The 25751-nt window shown below is 37.5% G+C and overlaps 2 protein-coding genes across 10 annotated transcripts in view; one reads left to right on the forward strand and one right to left on the reverse strand.

Annotated features, from left to right (window-relative positions):
- The window catches only part of LOC149048592 (adhesion G protein-coupled receptor L4-like), a 54774-nt gene extending 50060 nt beyond the window's left edge, over positions 1-4714 (reverse strand). For 3 of the 4 annotated variants that reach the window (XM_089198846.1, XM_089198845.1, XM_089198843.1), the window contains exons 1-2: positions 451-588; positions 138-253 (exon numbers count right to left, since the gene is read on the reverse strand). In XM_089198846.1, coding sequence (XP_089054972.1) covers positions 138-194 — 57 coding nt within the window. In that variant the 5' untranslated portion in view covers positions 195-253; positions 451-588. Of the gene's footprint in view, positions 1-137; positions 254-450; positions 589-4611 lie in introns of those variants that run through there. The other variant, XM_089198844.1, reaches the window with a different exon arrangement.
- A 1024-nt stretch (positions 4715-5738) lies between these two features.
- On the forward strand, positions 5739-23908 carry LOC113679038 (protein APCDD1). 6 transcript variants are annotated; one of them, XM_089198849.1, is made up of 4 exons: positions 5739-5821; positions 17845-17987; positions 18156-18282; positions 21499-23908. In XM_089198849.1, the coding sequence occupies exons 2-4, from the start codon at positions 17936-17938 to the stop codon at positions 22940-22942; spliced, it is 1623 nt and encodes a 540-aa protein (XP_089054975.1). In that variant the 5' UTR covers positions 5739-5821; positions 17845-17935; the 3' UTR covers positions 22943-23908. The 6 variants fall into 6 exon arrangements, with proteins under 6 accessions (XP_089054975.1, XP_027051774.2, XP_027051771.2 ...); XM_027195973.2 differs by lacking the exon at positions 5739-5821 and adding an exon at positions 11362-11817; XM_027195970.2 differs by lacking the exon at positions 5739-5821 and adding an exon at positions 14204-14360.
- Positions 23909-25751: the final 1843 nt, after the last annotated feature.

Here is a 25751-nt window from a genome sequence, read left to right on the forward strand (position 1 = left end):
AGAACAGCTTCCTTTTAAAAACAATGACTCACACACACACACACACACACACACACACACACACACACACACACGCACACACACACAAATACATTTACAAACATAAGAGCTAGGCTATAAGATAACCAAATGCAAACCTGTGTCATGATGTAAAAGCTTGCGAAGAACAAGAAGATCGATCGTGGCCTCATCATAACAATCTTCAGTTTGCCCAAAACCAAAGAAAGATTCGGCTTCACCACGCAAAGGCGAACTGTTAAATTAATTGTGGAAGCTGCTCATTAGCAAATATAATACTTTTTACCACGGGGCAATAGATATCTCTAAGTAGACATAAGATTAATGAGGAGCACCTGCCCAAAACTAGTTTTTGTCAATTCAAGATTTTAAAATACAAACAGGGCGACAAAAAAATACTTCAAAAGGAATTTCGAAATATTAAAAACCAACCGAGAGATCGCTTAAATAGGCAAAATCCGCTGTATTCTGAAACTTTTGCACATGTATTAATATTCTAAACGGCACTGCAATAAACGTTGAGTGGATCTCCACTCGTGACGCAATGTGTTGTTGAAACAAGAGAATCACATTGGCTTTTAGGGAAAGTTATATGTCAAATGTGTTTCGTCTAAAGCTCGTTCGACCGCCTACCGGGGAAGTTTAGCATAATTGCATCTCATCGCCAATCTTAAGTTTTCATGTAAATTAATTATTTAACAAAATATGCATTGGCCAGGTTTCCATTTACAAACCGCCCCATAATCTATAGATAAAAATGGATCATTTCACAAAAAACATTCTCTTTTCCTTGAAAGCAATATAGGTTTTCTGAATGCGCGTCTTTCCATGACTTTTTGCCTCTTCATTTGACGATAATCTTTTTAATTTGCGGAAGTTAATCCCTAATAACAAAAATGCCGAGAACTGTCCTCCAACGCTCGAATTCGAACTATGTCATGGCAGTGTTTAAAGAATTGCCATTGTGTCATATTTTCTTTTATAGTCTGAGTTATTGGTAAGAAGACACTCTCCAGGGGTTCAAGCAGTCCCTTTTTGTAATCCATGACTTGATTTAATAAAAACTGTAGGGTCTTACACAAATCATTCATGCTAGCGTAAATATTATGCTCATTCAAATCCTCTTTCGCAAATAGGAAATTTCCTCCATTCAGCAAAACAGCTTGTTAATGAGACGGAAATTGAGTGGAAAGAGAGAGATCGGATGATTTTTGATGAGCTAATCTTCAGTTTTTTCGGTGATACGTGACTTCTAAAATGTATATCCTAGCGCCTTTGATGCGTAAATCTAAAATTTTTTTAATGGTTTCAATATATCATTTGGTATTTTTACGATTTAAGAAATTTCGTGCATGCGGAATCCAAGGGAGAATTTATTATTCATTTTGTGGAGGAAAGTTATGATGTTATGTTTTCTAGAAAAGAAGTCTCACATGGACAGTTTGACAGCTTTAAAGCAAATGATGGCATAAGTAAACCTCACAAATGTAATTTAAAAAAACTGGCTAAGTTTGGTGAAAAAATTAGAAAATGTCAACTATCGAGTTTGGACACAAACAGACTTCCTAAACTCTTGAAAAGGACTTACAAATATGGGTTAAGATCATTTTTTATCAGTGACGTAGCTCTTTAGCGTTCATTTCGACGCTTTCAGAACAGTAAGGAATAATAATTGACATAGTCGTCTTACTTAGTTTCACAATTGTGTTTGATAAAGAAACCTAGGCGACATGCATTTCAGATTCAAGCATGAAAATGTTTTAAGTTGAGTTTGAAGCTTGTAGCTTGACGGGATGTATGGAGACCTTAAGCCTCTTGAGAGATTCCCTTCTCGGACATTGACGTTTTGATCTATTCAACAACTTTTATTCTGACCGAACTGCCAGTATAATTAGTAGATAAACACAACAAACATTTACATATCTAAAAAACCTGGTTTGGAAAGTCAAGCAGAAAAAGATTCTACAAATCGAGAGCTTCGTCTTAAGGTAGTGAGAAACCTATTGAATCTTAACCCTTATCAGCACTGAGTGGGTACTTCCTTTTTAGAAAAAAAAACTCGTCCAACATCATAAGAAAACCTTCCCGAAATTACGAATTATACTTTGCAGTTAATATGTTTTAGCGTTAGGGACTATTTTTGTCACCTCTTTGTTTTTTTTGAAGAGAACAGATGTTAGGAAGCTGGTGCAACTTTTATCATTTCAGTGATGGGGGGTGGGGGGGGGGGGGGGGGCCGCGCGCAAAAAACACAGAACATAGGCAGATTGTTTGCCGGTAAACGAATGAATGAGTTGCCCGTAATCGGATCCTTGCGTTTGCGCAAAGAGTTCTGGGATCGTCACGGGACAAACATTGTAACTCGCTATAAAGGAACATGTGGTGAAAGGTTGCTTTGACGCCTAAAAAAGCAATTTTTGCGAGAGATTATGGCTTTTTCGCCGCAATTTTACCATAGATGGTTAAAGATATGTTGGCACGAGGGAAGTGTAAGTTTTTGTTGAAATTACCACGAAATATGTTGAAAAACTTCTCTCCTAGCGTAAGGTCCATTGTGAAATCATCATCGCGTAATGGTCTCGAAATATTACAGAATTAGCCAGGAATCCCTTGGAAATAGCTCATTTAAGTCTTTTCAGTTGTATTTATATAAGTACAGCCTATTTTCATGCTTGTTAACGTATTTAATGAACAAATTACGACGTTTTAAAATATACCTCCTTTAAGGAGAGAAGTCGTTGTCCACGGAGATGGAATTATATTTACCGGGCTGTTGCTCTCTGAAAGGACGAAATAAGCGATGGAAAACATAAGGAAATCCCTCGTTCAAGTGATTGTTTGTTTGAAAAAAAAATCCAAAGGTCTTCGAGCTGCAACTTTTCTCCCCGAACTCCTTGAAACATCTTGTCAGGAAAGCAAGATCACGGGAACTCAGGCAGAAACTGTGGACATATCATCCGTTGTGCATCGCTCCTTAAGGGACCAATTTGTATCCCTCAACGTCACAGAAGAAAGAGTTCAGTTTTGAGCCGATTATCAACGCTGATTTGTTCGTATTCATCACAACAAAGAAGCAGTGTAGGTGATTCATCACTTTAATGTTCCGCAATAATATTTAATGCTCAAGCACGCCATCTCAATCTCCTGCTGCCTCAAGGTAACTCTTCTAGCGCTCTTTTGTATTACCAAGCCACGAAAAACGCTAGAAGTAGACTTAACACACTTACAAAAAACTGGAACGGCTTAGTTGAGTTATTCCTCGGCGATTTATAGTTATGTTTTCAAAATTTCGAGACCATTACGCGATGTCAAATTCACAATAAACCTTGCGCATGGAGACAAGTTAATCGGTAGATTTTACTACATATTACATGGTTTTTCAAAAAAAAAAAAACTAACATCCCCCTTGTATTAGCATTATCCAAATCCATTTCTGATAAAGGAACGGCGAAAAAGCGAAAATCTCTCACTAAAATCGTTTTTTTTTGGACGTCGGAACAACCGTTCGCCATACATTTCCTTTTAATTAGTTGCAATGTTTGCCCTGTGGCGATCTCAGAAATCTGTGCGTAAACGCAAGGATCCGATTACTGGCAACTCGTTCGTTTTCTGAGCCGATCTTGAATTCTAAGCGGGTGGTTTTAAAGATCTAAAACTACTTCCGTCCCACCCAACATTTCTTATTACAATAGTTCTGAGAAAGTGGTAATACGACAAACAGTTTACACAAGATGATAACCTTATCACGTGTCTCCTAGACAACGTATTTCATGACGAAACTTTACATAGCTTTCCACTGAGAATGAAAAGATTACAAATTTGATCATCAAATCAGTCCCCTATCACGGCTTCTGTTACCAGCCACAAGGCAATACCTCGAGTCGGGGTCAACAAAATGGATATAAAAGACCCTGGAATCGAAAATAACCAGGCTTAGAGACTGAATGACAACCGGTGCAGCTTTCTCGTTTACAAAAAGTTGACTTTTGCCTACAAATATTTAAGTCAACGATGTAAACTTCGTTAGCACAGAAAGAAGCTCACAGTTTGAAATTTCTAATCGCAACTCCAAAACACTGGCGATTGTGAGGCACCTTTTCGAGTATCACGATTGCATGAGAGAAAGAAATCGTAACGGTCGTCGACATTATAATGTCGCATATTATTATCTTTGAGGGTGGTAAGCTAGTCCTACAGCTTCAAAGCAAAGTATAGATCATGACGATTCATGACACGTCTTTTATCAGAAGAAATATCCTGAGTAAAAACTGACTTTATGAATTATGCAAATAGTTAATAGTTAAAAGGAAATAGTTAAATCTCCAGTTTGGCTCCTTATAAGAATGAGTTTCAGCTTTACCCCTAAATATTTAAATTATTATTTAAGTGTCTAGGATAGTCTAGTCAAGTCGTAAAAGTGTAAACGATACAGTCGGTTGATTATACATATTGCGATTTGAAGCACAGTCCAAAAAGTACTCGCACAGAGTGAATTTCCGAAATTATTATTTTGAACGGTTTCTTCATTACTGACCTAGTTATCATATTTTTACGAAACTTGGGAACGAAAAGACATCTTTATCATTGTCTTACCACATCATATGACATTTGTAGCGGCGTTATTTGCCTTTTAAAGACATTCTTCAATTCCGAACTGTCGTTCACTTACGCTGCTGAAATGGCTCTTTTGTCGCCATGAGCAACACCACACCTTTGGGTTCAGTGTACGGACAAGTGTTACCGCCTAATTACCGTAATGATTCGACTTAGTGCCCGGGGCGCTTATATACTTATGGTATGTTTTACAGAAACCATAAAAGAAACAAAGGTATTGCAGTGAATATTCTCCTGATAATGGTAGAGAATTTTGAAAATCACTGGTCATAAAGGTTGAGAGACTGGACGAAGAACACCGTTTTTGAATTAAATGAGGCTGTAAGTGAGCAAAGGGAGCTGAACACGGTTGATCTCAACGTACAAGTACTCCAACAGTACTATCACTGAAACAAAAAAAGGACGCTTATTGGAATAGGGGCGCTCTTTGGAAGAAGGGTGCTCATGCAATAGAGGTGCTTATTGCCAAATTCGAGGGGGCGCTTATTGGAGCGAAGGCGCTACATCGAATTATTACTGTAATCTGAAGTAAAGGATGCTTGCGACATTTGCGTTCTTAATATCAAGGCCTCGCGTCGAATAAGTTTAACGCCACTAAAGGTGAATTGGCAAGGAAAAGATTCGACCGTTATAACGCAATTCCCTAAAGCAGATGTCGGAAAGTTGATTATCAGCGTTTAGGAGCTAGGGGATACCCGATACGAGTGTGCACGAAGATTTCTTAAATCGTATAGATCATGAATTAACATAAAGCGGCGCATAATGAAATCCACCAACGAAAATTCTGAGGCGGTAGTGGCTATACGACAACTTTTTACATTTTCTAGTTCGATATCCAACACAAGTCTTACATTATTGAGGTAACGGGAAAAAGCAAAATTTATCGGAAAATGAGTTAAAACAGCCAAAGAAATTTATTTCGCAGTTTTTATCCTGGAAAGTAAAAGTTTAATTGGTCATTTGTATAAATTTTAATTATATGAGTCTCGTCGTCAAAACTAATTACAGATTGTCTTTCTCTCAACCAATGGATTTTTTACGGCTGTGCCCTAAGCAAATGTGTCTAATTTGAACGGAATATTTTTTCCAAGCACGTTTATCTTAAGTGGCTTCAGGTCGATCTGGTTTAACCCTTAACGTGCCATGTGATATCTACGCGATCGTTGACACCAAAAAGGAGAGAGTCTCGGTAAGCCTAGTTGAATTATTTCCAATGAAAACAACTCCGTAAATATTGTGTCCAGACAGTGAGCTACCCTGAGGATGGATAGGTTGAGAAATATAAACGATCAAAACGTAAACAATAACGTTTAAGTTCTGATCGTAGATTATTTCGGTGACTTATTCAGTTCTTGAATTTTTAAATCACGCCGTAAGGACATTATATCGTAGAGACTTAAAATATGCTTCAATAACCAAATCGTTCTACACGTATGGAAATGCTTTAGATTACATGGTAGAGCTCATGTTTGTAGCTTTGCTCGGAAAAAAGTGAGGTCTGATGTATTTTGTGACATTTTGCTCCATCGCACAAATTTTATAAATGAGAATTTTGAGCACCATTCTACTCTGGTGTTTAGAGATGAAGAGTCACGAACAAAGCTCGTCTTTTATTCTTTTCTTTCTTACTTTTCCATTAATTGTCAGGAGAAAGACATAGAGCTATAATGTTCTATTTACGATTGTTGCAAAGACTCTCTTGCATGAATGGGAAAACACTTTTTAAAAACATCTGTCGCGGTTTATGTTATGCAGAGTTATAAAATATCTTTAATGACTTTCTAAGACATCTTTAAAAGAAACTTTAATAGCATTTAAAAGGTTGAAAAGTGTCACAAGACACAGTATTTAAGTCTTAGTGTAATTCACTAGTAAATCTACTACCAATTAATTTCCCTGAGCTTCGCCTATGACAATGTACTTTTACATGTTTCATTAATATTTTATCGTTGTCATTCGTTATTACGGTTAAATGCTCAGAATTACATAAATAAATCAATCCTTATATGTACTGAGCTAGGCAGGTGAAAACCAGGAGAGAGATCATGCTTTAACGAAACCCGTAGACACCAGTTTTCCCAAGCGTACAAAATACTTCATATCAATTACGAAAGGTACAGGCTACATTTGGCCAGAAAGATGGAATAGCTTCTCTAATGATAATTGTGAGACGACCAGACCGACAGCATGCAAGACACACGTTTCACATTTCCCTTCCATTCTCTTCTTCGATTGTAACTTCCACTGTGGCCTCATTGTAAAACTAGGACCGAAAAATATATTCAATGAAGGCACAGAATTTCAATTGTTATTTACCAAAGTCATCTTCGCGAGAGTCAATAGCCTAATAAAAGGTAGCTTTGGACACCGGATTGGCTTATTACAGCTGGGGTATTTGCTCGGTTAAGAAAAACTAAAGCTTGTTGTTTGCGTGTCTTATAATTCGCGCGCGACGATGCGAAGTCGGCAACGTTGAGCACTAAGTTAGAGACTAAGTTAGAAAACAGGTTTTTTTAGTTGAAGATAAATGCATAGTAATAAAGAATTTTGTTTTCAAAATATCGTAACGAAAAACACCTCATTATATGATGTATAACAAAAATTATATTATCTCCTTACTGTTCAAGATAAGGTTGACCTAAACGTATCTCAGTGCAGTTTTGTAACGTGATCGATATTAACCTGGAAGATTTTGTTACCAATGTTAAAAACAAAAACCACCGACGGACAAAAATTTAAATTGAAAACCAATAGCCTCAAGCTTTGATCCGCATCAAAATGATTAAATGAATTAATGAATGAATAAAATGATTAATTAATGATGAACTCCCCTCAGCTCAGACAATGCGCTTTATACTGGTATCAAATCACGCATTTATAAAAGTAATTTTGAGATAACAGTGATGGAAATAAATCACTTTAAAAATAAAATTCAACTTGATAAATTAAATGACTAAACTACGTCTATGAAATTGTAAATATATTATTTGACGTTAAACCTGCTGTGAAGGTTATTTGTCTCTTAAGGTACGTTATAATCCAGAATGTTACGATGAAACCTTTACATATTTCCTACCCTCAAGCCTGTGTAGAGTTTCCTCTCTAAAAAAAATACATCATTAACCACCATAGAAATCGTAAGTAATATTATTTCGTTGTGTTTTGACAGAGAATTAAACCTAATCTTGCGACGGAAGTTTCGGGTACTGAAGGAGACCATACTGTCCACATCTCAGTCGACTTTTTTAAAAGACTAATTCGTTATGATTCCATAGGATCACTCAAAAATTTCACAAGATTCCCAAAAAAGGGGAACGTTGCGAAAAAGAACTCTTTCAGTTGCTTATTATTTGTAGCTGATGTGTTATTGCAAAGAGATCTGAACATCATCAGGATACTTAGTATGAAACTCCTCACGGACTATCGAAAATATTTAATTTCTTTTACTTAATGTGGACTTCCATTGTTCGTAAGAATACCCCTTGGTAAGATTACACTACCTGTAACAAATGAATATTTGACAATCTTATAAGAAGGACTTCGCGCAAATGACTGATGATGAGCTTATTGCATATCGATACTTATACCGTTCATGTTTCCTGACCACCGAAGAATAAGGGTTTAGGGACCGGTCATTATTTATCGCCTGGGGGGGGGTCGGAGTATTTAGGGGGGGATCACATGGTTTTTTGAAGACCTTTAGGGGGGATCAGCCGTAATTGACAAGCATAATGGGGGGGATCAGACCAAAAAAAAAGGAATTTTAGGTCGCGCCGGGACCCCGGGTGATTGCATTTGTAAATACTTTGGTAGGATTTGCCGCTGGGACTCTAAACCCCCAAGCATATATTCAAGACCACCTTCAGTTGTATTTTGTATTATATAAACTCTATTCTAGCCCAGACACAAAACCCAAACCCTTTTACAGACCCTCCATTTTGTAAAAAAGAATCACTATCGTAGTCTAACATACACGTTTTTATTCAGGCACGATCTAAATTAGAAAGGTAATCAAGATTTTGAGAATGGAATACTTACAATTGCTCAAAATTGTTTCATAACGTTTCAGTTTGTTTTATAGAGAATCGTAATCTAAAATCATAAACCTTCATTATTTTAATACGCGGCCGAATGAAAACAACAAATAAAAAAGTGTTTATTTTGGTGAGGCTGTATCTTGTTCCGCTTCCGTGTCAGAATCTTCGGCAGCCCTCTCCACTGGCTCTTGCACAGTCTCCTCGTCAGATTCATCTGAATCCTCGCCCGAACTTGACCCTTTTTCAGCACCATTACTGCTATTCTCTTCGTTCATTCTGGCCACTACCACTTTCAAATTGCGTGCCAGCTCTGTTTCAAACACGCCTCTTTCCAAAAGCCATAGCAGAGGATCCAGGTGGAGACGCTTGACAAATCTCGCAGTGAATCCTGCATTAATACTTGAGACACATTTGTAAGTATTCTTTTCGAGTGAATCGAAAACCTCTTTAGCTACCTCTTTTGAGGTAAGTTTTTCTAGGAGAATTGCTGCTCGCTGATGCAACCTTTTCTCCTTGATTTTTTTGACTTTTCTCTTGTTTTCTTTTTTTCTTCGGGATTGGCCGTTGTTCCCCATGGGAGATGGGAACTTTCTCTTCAAGCTCATGAGGGTGGTCGTGAGCGCATTGGAGGCTTTCTGCAGCTCTTGGTGTATGGTCTTCACTCGCTCTTGAGCTTCCTGGAAATATTTGAGCTCATCACTTGCAAACGACCTTAAGGTATGCTCTTCTGTATAAAGGTTCTTTCGTCTGTTGTCGATAAATGAGAGCAAATCGGATGCTGAATTAAAGGCCTCATTGACAGTGGTCAAGGAGGACTCACACTTCGCGACATCACCACTGCCCTTAAGTAAGCGAGTCCCCTGGTGAATTATTCTTTTTCAATTCTGTTTACCTCGACAACTATCGGGGTGCATCAGAACGAAACAAAGAGCAAGCGCCCGGTGCAGCATACTTCCGAAAGATCGAATCGTTTATGGAAGACCACTATATTCGTGGAGAACTTTTTATGGAATTCTGTCGTGATGCCTGTAAAGAGTCAAAAGAAGAAAGTTCCAATCTCTGTTCCTGGTGTTCTAACAATAGATGGGTCGGTCCAGAAACGGAAAGAATTCCGCAACCTGTACCAGATTCAAACAATCCTGGACATTTCATGGATATCTATCAGACGGAATCGACGGGCAGGACACCAGATGATTACCTTCCAAGAAAATGTATTAAAGATGTGTACGAGGAACATTCTGACAGTATCAGAAACGATCAGGATACCATGAAGAGCTTCTGCTCAAAATATAATGTGGAAGAGAAGCACGTCATTGCATATGTTAATCATTTGAAGGATATTGAGATCCGAAAGGACATCAGAACAAGAGCAGCTCAGGAGCGAAGAAGGCAAGAGGCCGAACGAACGTACAAGGATTTTCAATGGGATAACCTCATCGAGGGTGGCAAAGTTGAAAAGTTGCGGGTAAGAGAACTAGACCTGTATCTCAACAAGCATGGTTTGACGACTGTGGGTCGGAAACTTGACAAAGTGAAGGCCATTCGATGTCACTATTACCGACAGAATAAAGAGACTGTGATAACAGAAGAACTGTCGAGTGATGAAGATGACGTGGAATCCGAGGATGAAGAATCCGAAAGTGGAGAGGCAGAGAGCGACGATGACTATGTTTTCGTGGATTTGGATGAACAGCCTGAGATTGGCACTTCCTCGACAATTCAGTTCGCATCTGACGAGCAAATATTTACCGTTGTGGTTCAAGGTCCATGAGACATAAGTACCACTATTAAAATATCACTTGCATATTCAAAAAGTTATTTGGCGGTGGCTGGGAGAAAAGGGGGGGGGATCATGAAACTTTCCACTACCGATAAGGGGGGATCTCTAAAAAACTAGATACTCTACGGGGGGATCAGGTAAATGCTCCGATGTGACAACAAAAATACTCCGACCCCCCCCAGGCGATAAATAATGACCGGTCCCTTAATGTATACGTAAGAAAATTAGCTTTCCACTTTATCCAGAGATAAGAAATATGCTTAGTACTTAAATACGTGACTGTTACAAAGTATTTCTTTCACTTATTTTGCAAGCAGAATATTTTCCAAAAACATGCTTAGTTCTTTAAGTACGACGAATCTACTAGACTTTCTCTGAACAAAAATACTTTTGAGGAACCTTAAACGATTTACATAACTTGTGGTCAACAGCTATAAACTGGAGCTTTAATAGATGTAGCTTCGGAAATTTTCTACAGTTCATATCATAAGCCGCCTTAATTCCAAATCACTTAATTAGCCGCAACAGCCAGTACACAACAAGTCACGAACACATTAACATCGTTAGGAATTAAATTTTCATCAACCCTTGGCTCTTTAGGTAGAGGACGAAGGCAACACGTGTATAACATCTTTATTTTGAATCTCCGGTCTATGGATTATTGGAACACCAGCTAAGAATTATTTTATAGCAGTGTATCATCTAAGTTTGAAACAATAGGCCTAATCAGTACTCTCTCTTCAATCAATAAAAGAGTGATTTTTAAATTCTACAACATGGAAAACATGTTTACGACAAGAGCTCGAGGCAAACCCAACTTGATAAAAGGTTATCCGTCACATACGACGCCAATTGCATATTCAACCATGTGACATTTATAGTTATAACTATTGGCACTCCCAATACAGCTTTAAGATCGAATTGAGCTGCAGTTACAGCAGGGAGCCTTTAAAGAGAATAAGAGTTTGATTGAGGAAACTAGAGTAATAAGTGAGACGTATTTCCTTTACCACTTGGTTCAGTAATGGATTTTGTCTGACGATTTCCTCACAGTCATCACGACGGATTTACCGAAGTGGCTACACACAAATTACTGAAATACTTATCATTCATGTGGCTTCTTTAAAGAGATCAGACAGTTATATTCTAAGAAGGTTTGTGATGTCCTTGGATGTTAAATGCCACCCTTATCATTCTTTCATTACCAACCGTACTGTTCATTACGGAGTGGGTGCTTGTTGGCCCTGACTGTATTTTATGCGTTGAAAACAGTGAAGGAAGTCGCACCTGACTCTCGTGGTTAGCTATCGAAACTGCTTTACCCAATTTCTGAGCCAGGAAGTACATTTACAGCTGTCCTATTTAAAGGTGAGCAGCGTAATAATCATTTATGATGATGATGTTTTCGAGTCTTTAAACGTATGCCGATTTGCCCTTTTAGCTATAAACATAAGTCATTGGTTTTGAAGGCACACGATTTCACCAATGGCATAGTTATTCTTAAACACTGCAACAGAACATCTATGAGCCCTCCTCGTAGTTGCGTGCAAGTCAAGATCCATTTCAAAGTATGCTTCTTAGCTTTGGTCTCTAAATAAATGTTAAATGGTTAATTACAGAAAATAATGTAAAGCGATTAGAGGATTAATAGCCAGGTGTTTTTATCATAATTCCACTCAGATTTTAAGCCGATTGTTAAGTCATGTCATCAGCTCCCTACATTGGAAATACATCCACAGAAAGTCGACTGATATTTTAAAATGATAATTGACATTTTATGTACTATTTATATTGAACAGATGGTTAATATACATGGCAAAATAGAAAACACAGTTCTTTTTTTTCTTTCTAGTTTACTATGATCAAACTGTTTAGGCTTCAATGCATATTTTATTCATATTCATAGAGTAACGAAATTAATAGATGGAGATACAGGCAGATTATCTAACAATTTTACTTTTTTAATAGTTACACAACCAATTGCTAAGGTTTGAAGGTTCAAGACTCTTAAAATCATAAAAATCTGAAATAGGTCGCAAATAGCTGATAAAATTAAGTAAGATTCCTGAGCAAGCCCATGCATGGCGCTGAATAAATCAGTAGATGTCATGATGTTTGCCGAGTTTAGCTGAATACAAGTTTTACGACATCACTGGTGTTCGTGTTTCTCTCTACTCTATCTACGTCCTTGAAAATTTTTTTTCCACGATTCTACAGGGAAAATAGGTGAACGTGGATCATTAACTGTCGATGAAGAATACAATTTCATTGTAATCATCAAATGCAACTCCTCCTCAGGTTTTTTCTACAGAAAGGCTTGTAAGCCTGAAATTAAGCAGCTTCTCCTAGAATTTCTCCTTGTTCAAGAAACCGAAGATACATTCGTAGAAAAGGGCAGAGTAAGGTGGTTGTTTTAACTTGTCTCCCTTTTGGTGCATAAAGGGTAATTGGTACCTAATACCTGGCTTAAATAAGGCTTTTAAAACTATTTTGTTAGTCTATAAAAAACGGCCATTTCAATGTGGCTCTCATTGAAAAGTTGTGCTTCATCATCTCTAAAGATTCATACAGTTGGACTTGACATGCGTAAAAACAAAATACCTATGACTTGACATTGTTTCGAATCCAGCAAATGCGAAAGTATTCACCTGTGATACTTCAGCATCACCATGCAGAGAGAAACTCTTGTCGTTGTGTTGCCTTGACCTAATATGCATGGTCAAACATATTTTTGATCTTCAATATCGGCATGAAGTAAAAAATACTTCTCCGTGTTCATTGTAAACGAAGACACGTTAAACACACAAAACACACAAAACACACAAAAGATAAATTACTTAAGAATTTGATAGAAAGTCTCCTTTCATTCATACGCCCTGCATTCAATGAAAAAATTTTGCCTAGATGTAAAGCTTCTAATAATATGGCCACTGACTGTTCTCATGGATGATTAACATTAAAATTCTCCTCTATTTTTGCCGTTGTATTTTCTTTGGAGGGATATCCAACAATATATGATAAAATGCCTTTTTAAGGGGCGATTTCTCTTTGCCGCCAAAATGCGACTATCTGGAGTCGATTGGCGAAAAGTCAGGGGTTAAAACGCCGTGTTTACAGCGTTAACGAGATTTAAGTACGTTTGGCATAAACCAATATACTTCAGCTCTCAACCGGATACTAATTCGTCTCTGGTGGAAATTTACCTTACCATATCTGATTTTAATGGAAAATTAAATTTCTCGATATTGGTGTTTCTTCATAACTGATTTAGACATGGATCAAATGATTCATTGTGTCAGCGACTAAGAATCGAAATGTAAACATGTCAGGATTAATGCGGTTTTAAAGAATGGAGCAGACAGTTTGACTCCGAGCAATTCTGCCGCAAGGAAACAAATTTGAAATAAGTGAAATTCGTTTTATTGCCAAGTTTATTGAAATTTTGCGGTCTCGCATTGAAACTCGATGAGAGAATAGCCAGCAAAACTTATTTTTTGGGTCTTGATAAGAACGAATATTGGAATTTTGAATTCTTAGGAAATACATTTCTTCGCTCTTAAATTAACTTGCATTGTTTCAAATTTTCCTGCCTTTGTCAGATATGCCTTATATGTTCATAAAACTCAGCTTTGAGATGCTTTTTTCAGGCGTGATCTGAGTGGCAGGAAATGGTACTTGAGCATTTCGTTTATCGTAAGTAACAGTAAACTAATCCCTCTTCACAAGGTTTCTTTCCATCAAAAATTGAAAGATCGAAACGAGATTACTTTGGTCAGCTTAATAACTTGAAATCAACTTTACCGAATGACTACTTTCCTATCGTGCTACTCATTTGGTTGATCAGCTTTGCTCTTCATCAAAACCGTGAAAATGATTCGGTAAAATATTCAAGATTACATTTCTCAGGAAAGGTAGGTGTTTCTTCATTGTATAAATCCGGTAATTAAAAAACGCAAAGTGCTATTTAGTTTTTGTGTGTACGCATTAGTAAAGGGTGAATTCGAGGTAGTCACTTAACCTCAGTTGTTTTTGCTTTAATAGAAAGGTTCGAAACGACGTGACCGGAAAATGATTTTAAAAATTTGTCTTAAAACTGAATGATTCCTAGGAATTTCTAACATCGTTGTCACAAAGAGATTAACGGAGAGCCAATAACTTTGTTTTAGCTTTTTTCGTTGTGATTAATCTCTTTCCTGTTTTTCTGTCGACTAAAAAGGAAATTGAATCGACAGGCGAAATCAAAAGCAAGTACTTATTCCCTTAAATTTGGCAATTCCAGGCGATGTTTCGTACACATGTGAGAAATATTTCCTAAATCAGCTTGCGTGCCGCTTGGATAAATATATCCGCTAGTTAAAGGAGGGCCAGCCGAATTCGCCATCAAATATATAATGAGTTTCTTTCGGTACATGTCTTAATGTGTTTTCCAGTTGTGATACCATAAAATCCCACATCGTTGTGGAAGATTAGATGGCCTGGTTGTCTCAAAGTGTTAGTATAAACTGCTGTCCTGCAGCCTTACAATCGCAGCAGGTTAGTTGCTAAATAGTATTCTAGGACGGTTGGAGAGAATTTTAAAGCTGGGTGACATTTTCAGGGTCTTTTTGGAGCAGATCGAAGCGTTAAGAACAGGTAAAAACATCGAATGAAAATTTGTCGATTTTTCTGATCATGCAAGGTATAGTTTGCGCTTCTGGGTTCAAACGCTGTAGTGAGCTCATGATATTGTCATACTATCATGGTTCACCACTGGCCTGCTGAGAACTGCTCCTTTTTTGGAACTAGTTATTTGTGTAAAGATTTGTTTGTTTTGTTGTTTTCAACTGTCTGAGTTCCATTCTTTAGAACCTGGTGACTTATAACCTCCAGAGTCTACATTGTCTATAGATATGATGCAACGATGAGACAATTAGACTGTTATTTTCTTTCTGTTTTGTTCAAAAGGGAAAAGAGACCGAGCATAATTTTACCTAATCTGACATTGGTAAAAGAGATATTATTACTGTGGAAATCATCACCAAATACATCGCTCCAAAAAAAATACTAATTCGTCTAATAAGAATGTTGATTTCATCCGTACGTTGAATCATTTCCAGCAGGATCACATTACGGTTAACCTGACGTATGTTAGATATGCTCATATTGTTTTTGTATTCATGAGCACAAGATTGAATTGACAGATTTCCCATAATTTTTAGATTAGACTAAAAATAGCAACAGCAGCATCAGGCAGAGTGTGAGGGTCTAAAAGCGCTGGTTTGGATTGCGAATGAGTAATCTCCAATTCTTGCAAAAAAGCCGAATTACCTCCCTTTTTCCTTAAATATTCTACGGAAAAGAAGCAGAAGAAGACATACATGTGAGAGAAGCTTCCTTGCCCGTCATCGCAGGAAAATAAATTTCGGCAGCTAAGCTCGTATTTACCGCCAGGTAATCCATACCTAAAATGGACAACTTCAAATTTGCATATCGGTTTGATTAATTTTTCGTGTTTTGATCTCACGACCCAAATTGTTCACGCGGCGTTTATAAAGCTGGTCTTATAAAGAACAAATTGCCCCTTGTGATATCTTTGACAAACACGTCTTGAAGTGAAATATTATCTGTGTGCTGATGGGTTGACTTTTGCCCCGTGTCTTATATTCAGGCAGCAGAACACATTTTCTCCAAAAGGATCCACAAATATACTTTGTATAAATTGGTATACTTAGGTAAACTTTGAGTCAAATGGCTCGAAAATAGAAGTTAGGTCCGCTCCTTTTAAACAAACTAAACATCTCTTCTCGAATTCCAAGAAATGCGAAGAATCTTAAGTAAAGAAAGGTAATACGACAAACGTCAAAATTTAGGAGAATCGCGGCGTTCCTTGAATGCTACAATTCTTACTGACCTGACTAGCATGACATGACTAGAAATCATTGTCTTTCCAAAAATTACTTGTATGTCCTCTGGAATTATCTCAGACAAAAATTTCAAGTGGCAAAAAAAACAGAAAGTTGAATATGTCAAACGAGACTATGGTTTTGGAAACTTGTGCTCCTTTGTTCTTCTCTCTTCTCATTGAAATTTTTCAAACTCCTGTTATATAAACTGCATACATCATTTCTGCCAAAGGAAAACCCGGGAAGTTTTCATTTAAATCCTTTCCTTTTTCATTTAAATCCTTAAGTTCTTTCCAGCACTCAATCACTTGGAAACATTCCGTTACGGCTGGTAATTTTTCAAGCACTTCATGGTCACGAGAACCTTAAGTAATAGGGCATCTAGAAAGGAAGCATCAAATATCTGAGGCAGAGGATCTTTAATGCATATAAACAGTTCTAAATACTAGATGAAACTTACACCCTTTTAAGAGGGAGGATTGTTTTCTGGGACTGGAAAACATAACAGAGTTTTTGACAGTTACAGCATAACCCAAGTGCTAATGACTAAACCTATAAAAAAATAAGGGTGCGTCATACGCGATGTAAGGCTCTATGATTTCGTCTTCTAAAGCGTGACATGTGAGCAATCTGGTAAAAACAAATCGTTAAATGAACATAAAAGCATTCACCACATGCCACGCTTTCCTAAACTTGTCTGCTTCATCTGTGAGCGGATGTGGTTAGGTTTCGTGACCAAGGCAACTGAGTAATCCACGCCATTAGTGGGGTAATTAGTTTTAAATCATTCTTTAAGATTCTAAAATATTGTCAACGGTAAAATTTCGTTGTTTTATTATAGTTAGTAACTTTCAAGCCTTAACTATTTGTATTTACCTTCAATTATTCTGTTTGTCATTATAGATGATAAAAATGTGCTATCTCTGATTCCAACTTACTTCAAGTGTGTCTTTTTATGATTTTTTTTTTATTTCATATACATCTGTATTGATAAAAAAACGAAGAGTGCTCGCACACTTGTTCATTAATCCTTTTTTCGGTCATTATTTCATGTTCTTTTTAAATGATATCCATGATTAAAAAAATCAGAGGCTGTTCAGACGCACGAGCACTCAAAGTTAAAATCTTCAAACGAGAACCCCCTAATGAACCTGTGGGTTTTACCCAACGATTATGAAAGAAAACAATGTGTTTTAGTGGGAAAGAGATTGCGTTTCAAAATAATTATTCCTTTACGGACATAGAGGTTGAGAATGCATGACACACTAAATAAAACTGACCTGGAGGGCACACATTGAGACATGATCAGGCATTGCTATGACACAAAAAGATCACTTCATGAGATAATTAGCTTAGCGGCGAGCCAATACAAAATAACTTCACTTCTTGACAAAGTGCATGCTTCAGACTAATCTCGATGCGATTTTAAGAATCTTGCAAGTTTTGGCTACCAACAGGAATCCGCAAGTGACCTCTTAACATAAATACCCGTTTTCTTCCTTCCTCGGAACAGAAATCAAGTAAAGCCAAGAAGGAAAGCATCAAGTGGAGGTGGCGTTAGAGTTAGATTTAAGACTTGAGAGAGATACAAGTTTGCAAACGTCATGGATGTAACAAGGGTTCGCCTTACCTTAGCTTTTATTTGGATGTTACTAGGTAGGTATTTATTACTCGTTTTCGTTCTACTGTAACTTCAAATTAACCACAATTTGCCTTTGCTCAGGGTATTGTTGGTCAACACAGCTGCTACAGATCTGCAAAATGTTGTGTCTTAAATAGGAATCTAAAGCCTTGTTCTGTTTTTTCTGTATGTACTATATATAGTGCTGTCAAGATGCGAAGCTAGTAAAGACAATTGCCTTAACATCGTTCAGTACATATACCACAGCCTTGGATTACGAAGCCGTGCACAAGGTGCCCCGAATATAGCGGGAGAGTGGACCTCATCGAGGTAGGAATGCATAAATATAGTTTGATAGAGTCACACTGATTATTTCAAGGAAATACTACAGTGCGTGTTGTAATCCCGAGGATTAATAAACGTTTCAACAACATAATCCCCTGATAAGGGGCGGCAATATACTCAGCGAAACGTATTTAAGTTATCCGTTGCTTTCGCCTGTGGTAAACATTCGAACTTAATTATTGTTTATTACAGTTGGTGACTTGGAGCGTGGAGGGGGGAGGAGATAAGGCAAATTAACTTCAGAGACGAGCGTCTACCTGACTGGAGGCGTTTATAATTGCTTCGATTCTCACAATTGGTTCACTGAGACAGAAAATTCCTGTCATTTTGACAGCAACATAACTGAGTTTGTAAAAACCCAAAACTAGAAGCATCTCACAGTTTATTAACCGATTGTCTTTCAACATCTCTTCCTCGGGGAGTTATCAAGTTAATTGATTAATATGTGTGTAAATGAACATCATATGCACTAGTAACGGTGCACTTAAATGAACTTCACTCTTGACGTTGTTTATTGGTGGCCAAATGGCTTCGACAGTTTCAAGCGCCATTACTTTGTGCTCTTTTATTCATCATTGGTAATGTGGGTATCTTGGAATGCTAACAACGGAAACTCTTTCATTTTTGTTGAAAATTAGGGCGAGGTCCACTTGAAGCCCGTTCATATTTTACAAAGTATGGTAGTATAATGCCAATTTTTTCATACCTCACAGAAATTTAATTTGTTTTTTATTTCAAGATAGGCTAGGCCTTTATTCCGTCATTGTACAATTTACCGTGTGAATTTTATTAGCTACAAAACAATTTTAAGTGGAATGCAACGAAGGCTTTGTTTTGTTTCAAACTCAATCCAAAATAGAATCAGATCAAAGGTCAAAACATGTCACTTTCCATGAGCTTAATGGACTAGATTTTTTTTTTCTTTTCTTTCCCTGGGTTATCGCAAAGGCGAGATTTAGTCGAAACAATATTAATGCGACAAGTAATAATTATTGGAAACTTCACGTCTCGGTCATTGTGATCCTATGAAAGGCAATTACACGCACGAACAAATTACGCTAGGACCTTGTGCAGAACAAAAGATATCTTTTCTTGCGTGGTCAATAGTACCAATGCGACAACATTTGATAAATACTCTTAGAAGAAAGCAGATTTTTCTCCAAATATGTTATGTGATTTAAGAACCCCATCATTGTCCTTCAGCCATTCATTTACTTCGATATTGTATTAAACAGGACCCATGCTACGCACGTGACCCACACTAAATTTCCTGTCATTATCCTTCGGGGCCAAGAGCTCAAATTTGTGTTGGCAGCTGGCCCAGTAATTCATACTAACCTTTTTGTTGTATCTAAACACATATCTTTAAAAAGAGTAAATTTCCTGTCTAGGCCAAAGCCCGAAACCTGGCTAAACGAGCCTGTAAGTGATATTGATGTTGTTTTGAGTTGTGTTTATGTCTAATAAAAGCTCATTATAAAAGCGGACACCCCGTGAGGCCATGATGTCTTACGGTTACTTTCTCTCAAGTGCTTTATTGAAATTTTTGATTCAGTTATTCCAACGAAATCACCAACAAGGTTTAAGGTGCGTGTCTTTCAAAGACAACAATGGGAGGCTTTAGATAACTATCCGCGACGAACTCAGGAACATATAGATAACCGAGAAACTTTAATGTGTAAATTGTCTCTACTTAAGATAAGGTCTCAGGCAATAAAGCTCTTAAGCGTTTTAAGATATTAAAACGCAAAATACGATATTGACACTCTTGTAGCCTTTTTGTAGCCAGAGTCATGACATCGATATCCAAGCGTTGCACGATGTGCCTGAAGAACTGAAATAACGACTGCTAAACGTTCTGCCAAAAAGAGGTGTAGAAGAAAAAAATCTTCTCCATTAGAATTACTTTCGTTTTAAGAATTTCCGTGTAAGAGTTGTTCATCACACGATATTTTTCAGATAAGAAAGAATGCTTCATTCTATTCTAAATAAGTGATTAGGATAAGCTTTAAATTTCATCAAACCATGCGAATAACGACCAGGGTGTCTGGATCACGCAGCGCACACGGTACTATACAAGTGTATTTGAGATTTTTCCATGTTGGCTGATTGATAGAGTCGGATAGGTTTACGGGTTGCATTTTTCTCTATGGCAAGACATTGCATCCATTGCTATTGCCAAGTTATTAAAAACTGGTAAATCCTACTTTCGTGATCGCAATTGAACGTGTACAGACTTGTTCCCGAAAATACCTCCAAAGCACCCCTAAATTTCAACGGAAGTTTTTTTTTTGTAGTACAAGAGTTTTTTTTATTCAATTTCGACTAGCTTTGCTTCATCTGCAAAACACATCTCTTGAAGCAGTGAAAGAGTCTTCAAGCCCCTTTAGGAACTGATTGTAAATCATACTTCAAAAATTCAAGTACCGCTAAATGAGTCTCAGTGTAGAATTGATGGATAGCCACTCTTTCGTTCCTTTACCTCTCTAAAATCATCATCTCAAAATTAATTCAAAGAAGTGCGAGGAATATGGTCTATGACACAAGCGTGTTGATATTATATGACCGCATAAATCGTTCTTACTGTGTTTGAAGCTTTTGGCTCTAAATGGAGATAAGTAAACTCTGATATTATCAGCTAGCATTTTGCCATTGTTTTCTTGAGTAGGATAAATGACTGAGCCGGCTTGGTTGGAACACAGGCAAGACTTCTACTGACTTGTGATTATTATCAATTTAGCGGATTCGAGTCACATACCCCTTAAATCGTGTTACGATTTTTATTTCCGCTAATAGCTCACTCCCACACAAGGGGTCGGGTTTTTAGAAAAATTGAATATCATGGGTGAGATTTTTAATTTGAAGAAAACCTCATTACAGTTTTATACTTTAGACCACGCAAGATTGTCAGCTACTTTTATTTGAACTATAATCTAGTATCCTATTACTATGTGTCCTTATCTCGAAGATAAAAAATGATTGAGCCGAAGAACACTGTGGTTAAAGCCATTTGAACCATATGGTCACATATACCGATTGGTAGCTGATTTTTGCAACTATCAACGAACTAATTTCTGGCGAATAAGCTAATACTGACGTGTTGATCCAGGAAAGTGGATATATAGCCTTTTCTTAACGCAGCGTAACTGTAATTTAAGCGACATGTTGGTAATTTGTTGGTTATTTCTGTTTTACTTTAAGCTGTGAGGTAAGACCTGGTCCACAGTTTTTTACACGGTATATCAAGATCTTACGGAACTCCACGTGGGAAGGTTATTTCCATCGCTATAACGACTCACAGTGTTCCGAACCCAAGTTAAGTCTTTACATGAGAGGATTTTACAAGGTAATGGACGAACCTTTGGAAACCATAAAGGGCAGTAACAAGGCATTCTTCAACTTCTCAACGATACAGCTCTACCCGCACAACGGCTACGAGCAGGAGATGGTTATCAATACGTCAGCCGGGCATTGTCCGAATACGCTGGAGGTTGTGAGAAGCCTAGACTCTACTGATGTTTTTGAAGTAGATAATAGAGCATTTAGACGACGAGCTTGTAGGAACGCATTTGGATTCTTGGAATCGGAATTTTCTGGATTAAAGCTCGAAACTCGGAGAAAGAAAAGCTCTAAATATGATAAGCTGTATTTTGGTGAGGTCCCCACCACAAGAGTTTCTAGAAAGTACAAGCCCAATTCTTACCAGCTCCCACTGATTAGGTACAATTCTCATAATTGTACCAAATGTATAAAAATTCGATTGGGCACTGGAGCGCGTCCACCAAAGTTTGTTTGGAAACCACCTCGTCTTAGGTTATTAGAAGGAGAGTGGGCAAGCACAACTTGTGAGGCAATCCCAGGAGGCGTATTCTTGACGCGTCACTTCAAATTCACTAACAGTCAAAGTTCACGTAAATGGGAATGTAATTATTATTTCTATGTGGATTCAGAATGCAAAAAGCGTGACTTTGAACTGAATGGGAGAGGACACTTTTCGTATGCAATACCTTCCAAAGCGGTGAATGGGGCTTCTGAATACGTGTTCACCATGACAGAGGCAGCCATTAGGCCACTGGATAAGATCACTACGCGAATGTTGAACACCGCTACACCTAATACATGTGGCAAAACTGGAACTTGGAAGACAAACGTGAAGCAAGATATCACACAAACTCAAGGTTGTAAATTGTACGGCATTTCACTCCCGAACACCGAGTACGATCTCCTGAAGATGGACACTGATCATCGAGACAATAGACTTCTTTATGTGGGACAACGAGCTAGTGATGGTTCCGACCCCTCTACTCCCTCGAGGAGAGCAACGTCATTCCAAGTACCACTTATCGAATGCACATCGTACAAATTTAAATTTGTACCTCCTACAACTCGCCCAACAACTCGTCCAACCACCCGAATTGGCATTGTGTTCTCTATTGGGACGTTGCCAACCAAGAGAAAGGAAAGTACCACCAGAAGGCGAACTGATCGCGATCCTGGCCGTCAAACAACCCACAACAGAAGTGGAAATGGTTCTGATGTAAACACGGAGAATGTTGAATACCTTTACCGAAACAGTGCAGCCAGCTTGTTAAGTAAACTTTTATTGGTGCTAAGCACAGTCGTCGTTAGCATTTTGACGAATTAAATTTTTCATAAATAATGAGATGCTACGCGAAACATGTAACAAAACTCCTTTTGAACTGTAAAAGAAAACAATTGCGCAGTTTGAGCGCGGTCAGAGGGTGGTGTATTTCATAGATTAAGACTGTTCCTTTTCAAAAATGACTTTTTCGTTATTGTTAGATGGAATCTCCGACAATCTTAGTATAGTGTGGCCTTTTGGCTGAAGTGCTCGAAACAGTACTTAAATAAATGTACAGAGGGAAAGACTGGCAAAATGAGTTGGGGAGTTCTAGAAGTATAAGTGGCAGAGGGTAGCGTAAAAACTTCTTTAAGCATCGTTCCCTGAGTGAATTTGTTGATGAGGAAATATGAAAACTAATCGCTGAAGTTGATTTTGCCAGACTCGAGGAAACATTTTTCTGAAGACTTCAAAGAGGACGGTCTAAATTTTTTTATGAAATCAAAATATTCTTGGATTATTTCTGGTGTATAATTTCCCAACTGGGATATGTTACAAGCTCTGATTAATAACAAAACTCTATCGCTTTTTGTTAGTCGAAAGATTAACTAGCTTTTCGGGTGTTCGCCGAACATTCCAAAAGGGTTCTTACAACAGTAAACCGGTCTATTGATTGATAAATATTTTTTCAGAAGCTAACATTGTGGGCAATATTCTGGGTTAAGACAATGGGATAAATCGTATGTATAAGGACCGATTTGGGCGTTTCAACTTCGCAGTATTCCCTGTGCGAATAAGGAGAATTTTTACCTTTAGAGACTAATGATTATCATGGATTGTGAAAAACGTTAAAAACTTCATATGCACGATTCTCGCGTGAAGAGCAACGAAACTTAAACTTCCAAAGAGTGTTTTAGTTAAGTTTTGTCAGTTTAATTTTGCAAGTAACGTTGGAAAAACGAATGAATTGAATCAAAGTTTTGTAGATAGAATAAATTTTCATTAAAACTGCACAGGAGTATTGGAAAACGTTGTGTTCCATTTCATAAGTATTGCTATAACTTAGGTCATCTTCCGGAAAGAACGGTTGTCGGTAAAGAGTTAAACGTTTCCAAAAACTTAAACAGAAGTCATCAACAGAGTGAAGTCACTCATCAACAGTTTGTTTAGTAAATGAACTTAAGTCAATTTACAATGGGTTTACTTTCCATTGCATTACACTTCAAAACTCCTAGCTTTCATTTTTTTCTCATTAGGCTTGTATTACATTGTTCGGAAAAAGTCTACCTATTTTTTGCAACAGAAATCACAGGAGTTGTCTTTTGCCTAAATATAGACGAGTCAGTCTTTTTCTGGATGTTCTTACGTATTATGGTTAGCTTGTCGGAGGCTTCAGCACAATATAAGTTCATTATCATCACGTTGGTACTAATATCTAGTTAGAAAGAACCGAAATATGTCTTAAATGATATTTTCAGAAAAGATTTAGTTGGTTGCACATATATTTGAGGTTAATCCCTTTTAGGATTACCGGCGAGGTTAGAGTAAGAGCCACGAGCGGCACTAATGATCCCAGCCACAGGAAACAGTGCAGACTATTAACTAGGAAATGCAAAGGGAGAGGTTAAGCCAGTCGATACCCCGGAATACTAATATCGTGTTGCAAGAAAATTCTTCAGTTAATTAAATAGAGGTATTTTGAATAACTTTGAGTGTTAAGAATGCATATTACATTTGATTCACACGCACAGCTACACCAGCTACACGGTGTTTCTCTTACATTCCTCTAACACCCTAGTAATTCTTCCGACTGACTTCCACGCATTCTCTGTTAGAGCCATATAATTCTGTTAATGTGTGCGATCAATCCCTCTGCATGGGATAACGGATCCGTTATCTTAGTGATGTGATAAGTTCAGAAGAGGATGATGCAAGAGACCATAAATATTCGCAATTTCCCACGTTTCTAACTAACCTTCCTGGACAAATAATTCGAACCAAACCTAGTTTTTTAAGTGATAGATGGTGGCAAAGTAAGGAAAATGTTGATCAAAAAATGTTGATGTCTCCGGCATCGTCTGCATGTCATTCCCTTAGAACGGAAACATCGAGATAACAAAGCATTTTTGGAGATATCCTCTCTCTGTTATTTCCAAATTTCTGAGTTACTGTTACTCACACTCAGCCTAAGTTCCATATCCCTCGATGAATGTTTCCGAGATCAGGTGGATGGCCAAAATAAAAATTGCTTGTGCGCCTGAAAGTCTTAAATCGATCATCATTTGTATCATGGTATTTTCCAAAGGAAATTGCATTGGATATGACTTTTCTTTCCTCAGTATTTAATTTTTGTGGAAAAAAAAGCCTTTAGCTGATAACTGGTATCACGGCAATCTCTTATCCAATTAGTTTACTCATCACTCATTGGCAATATTATCCTCCTCAGAGGCAATTCATTGAAGACGACTTTCCTCTTTACCCTGAGCTCAGTTCATCACTTCAATTATCAACTGTAAGGTTTAGTCCAAGTAGGAGTCATGACACCCATAATAGTTGAAATTGAACTTCTATGGCTTGATAATGGAATTACTGCCGCCTAACGATTCCAGATGAATCTCAGAAATCCAGTTTGTCTGCTAAAATACCGTCAGTTTGTAGTATAGGACATATCTGTATGAGATGCCTTCATTTAAAGTTATGATTTCCTGTTCCATGGCACAGTATGTTCATTAATCTCAAAGAAATAAATTTTCGCAGAATTTTACGAAAGTCTGAATACTGTGATCTTTTGCATTTTAATTTAAAATGTAATCATCAGCTAATGATCTTATCTTTGGATTCGTATTTGTTTCATACGGTCTAGTCCTCGTAG

Source organism: Pocillopora damicornis, chromosome 3, assembly GCF_964200805.1.
Source record: "Pocillopora damicornis chromosome 3, jaPocDami1.2, whole genome shotgun sequence".
NCBI classification, from domain to species: Eukaryota; Metazoa; Cnidaria; class Anthozoa; order Scleractinia; family Pocilloporidae; genus Pocillopora; species Pocillopora damicornis.

Bases quoted from the DNA above. Each gene is read 5' to 3' on its own strand.
- LOC113679038 (XM_089198849.1), top strand. From the start codon at position 17,936: ATGGATGTAACAAGGGTTCGCCTTACCTTAGCTTTTATTTGGATGTTA. The intron at 17,988-18,155 runs GTAGGTATTTAT...TACTATATATAG, and splicing joins TTTTATTTGGATGTTACTAG to TGCTGTCAAGATGCGAAGCT. The intron at 18,283-21,498 runs GTAGGAATGCAT...TTTTACTTTAAG, and splicing joins GGAGAGTGGACCTCATCGAG to CTGTGAGGTAAGACCTGGTC.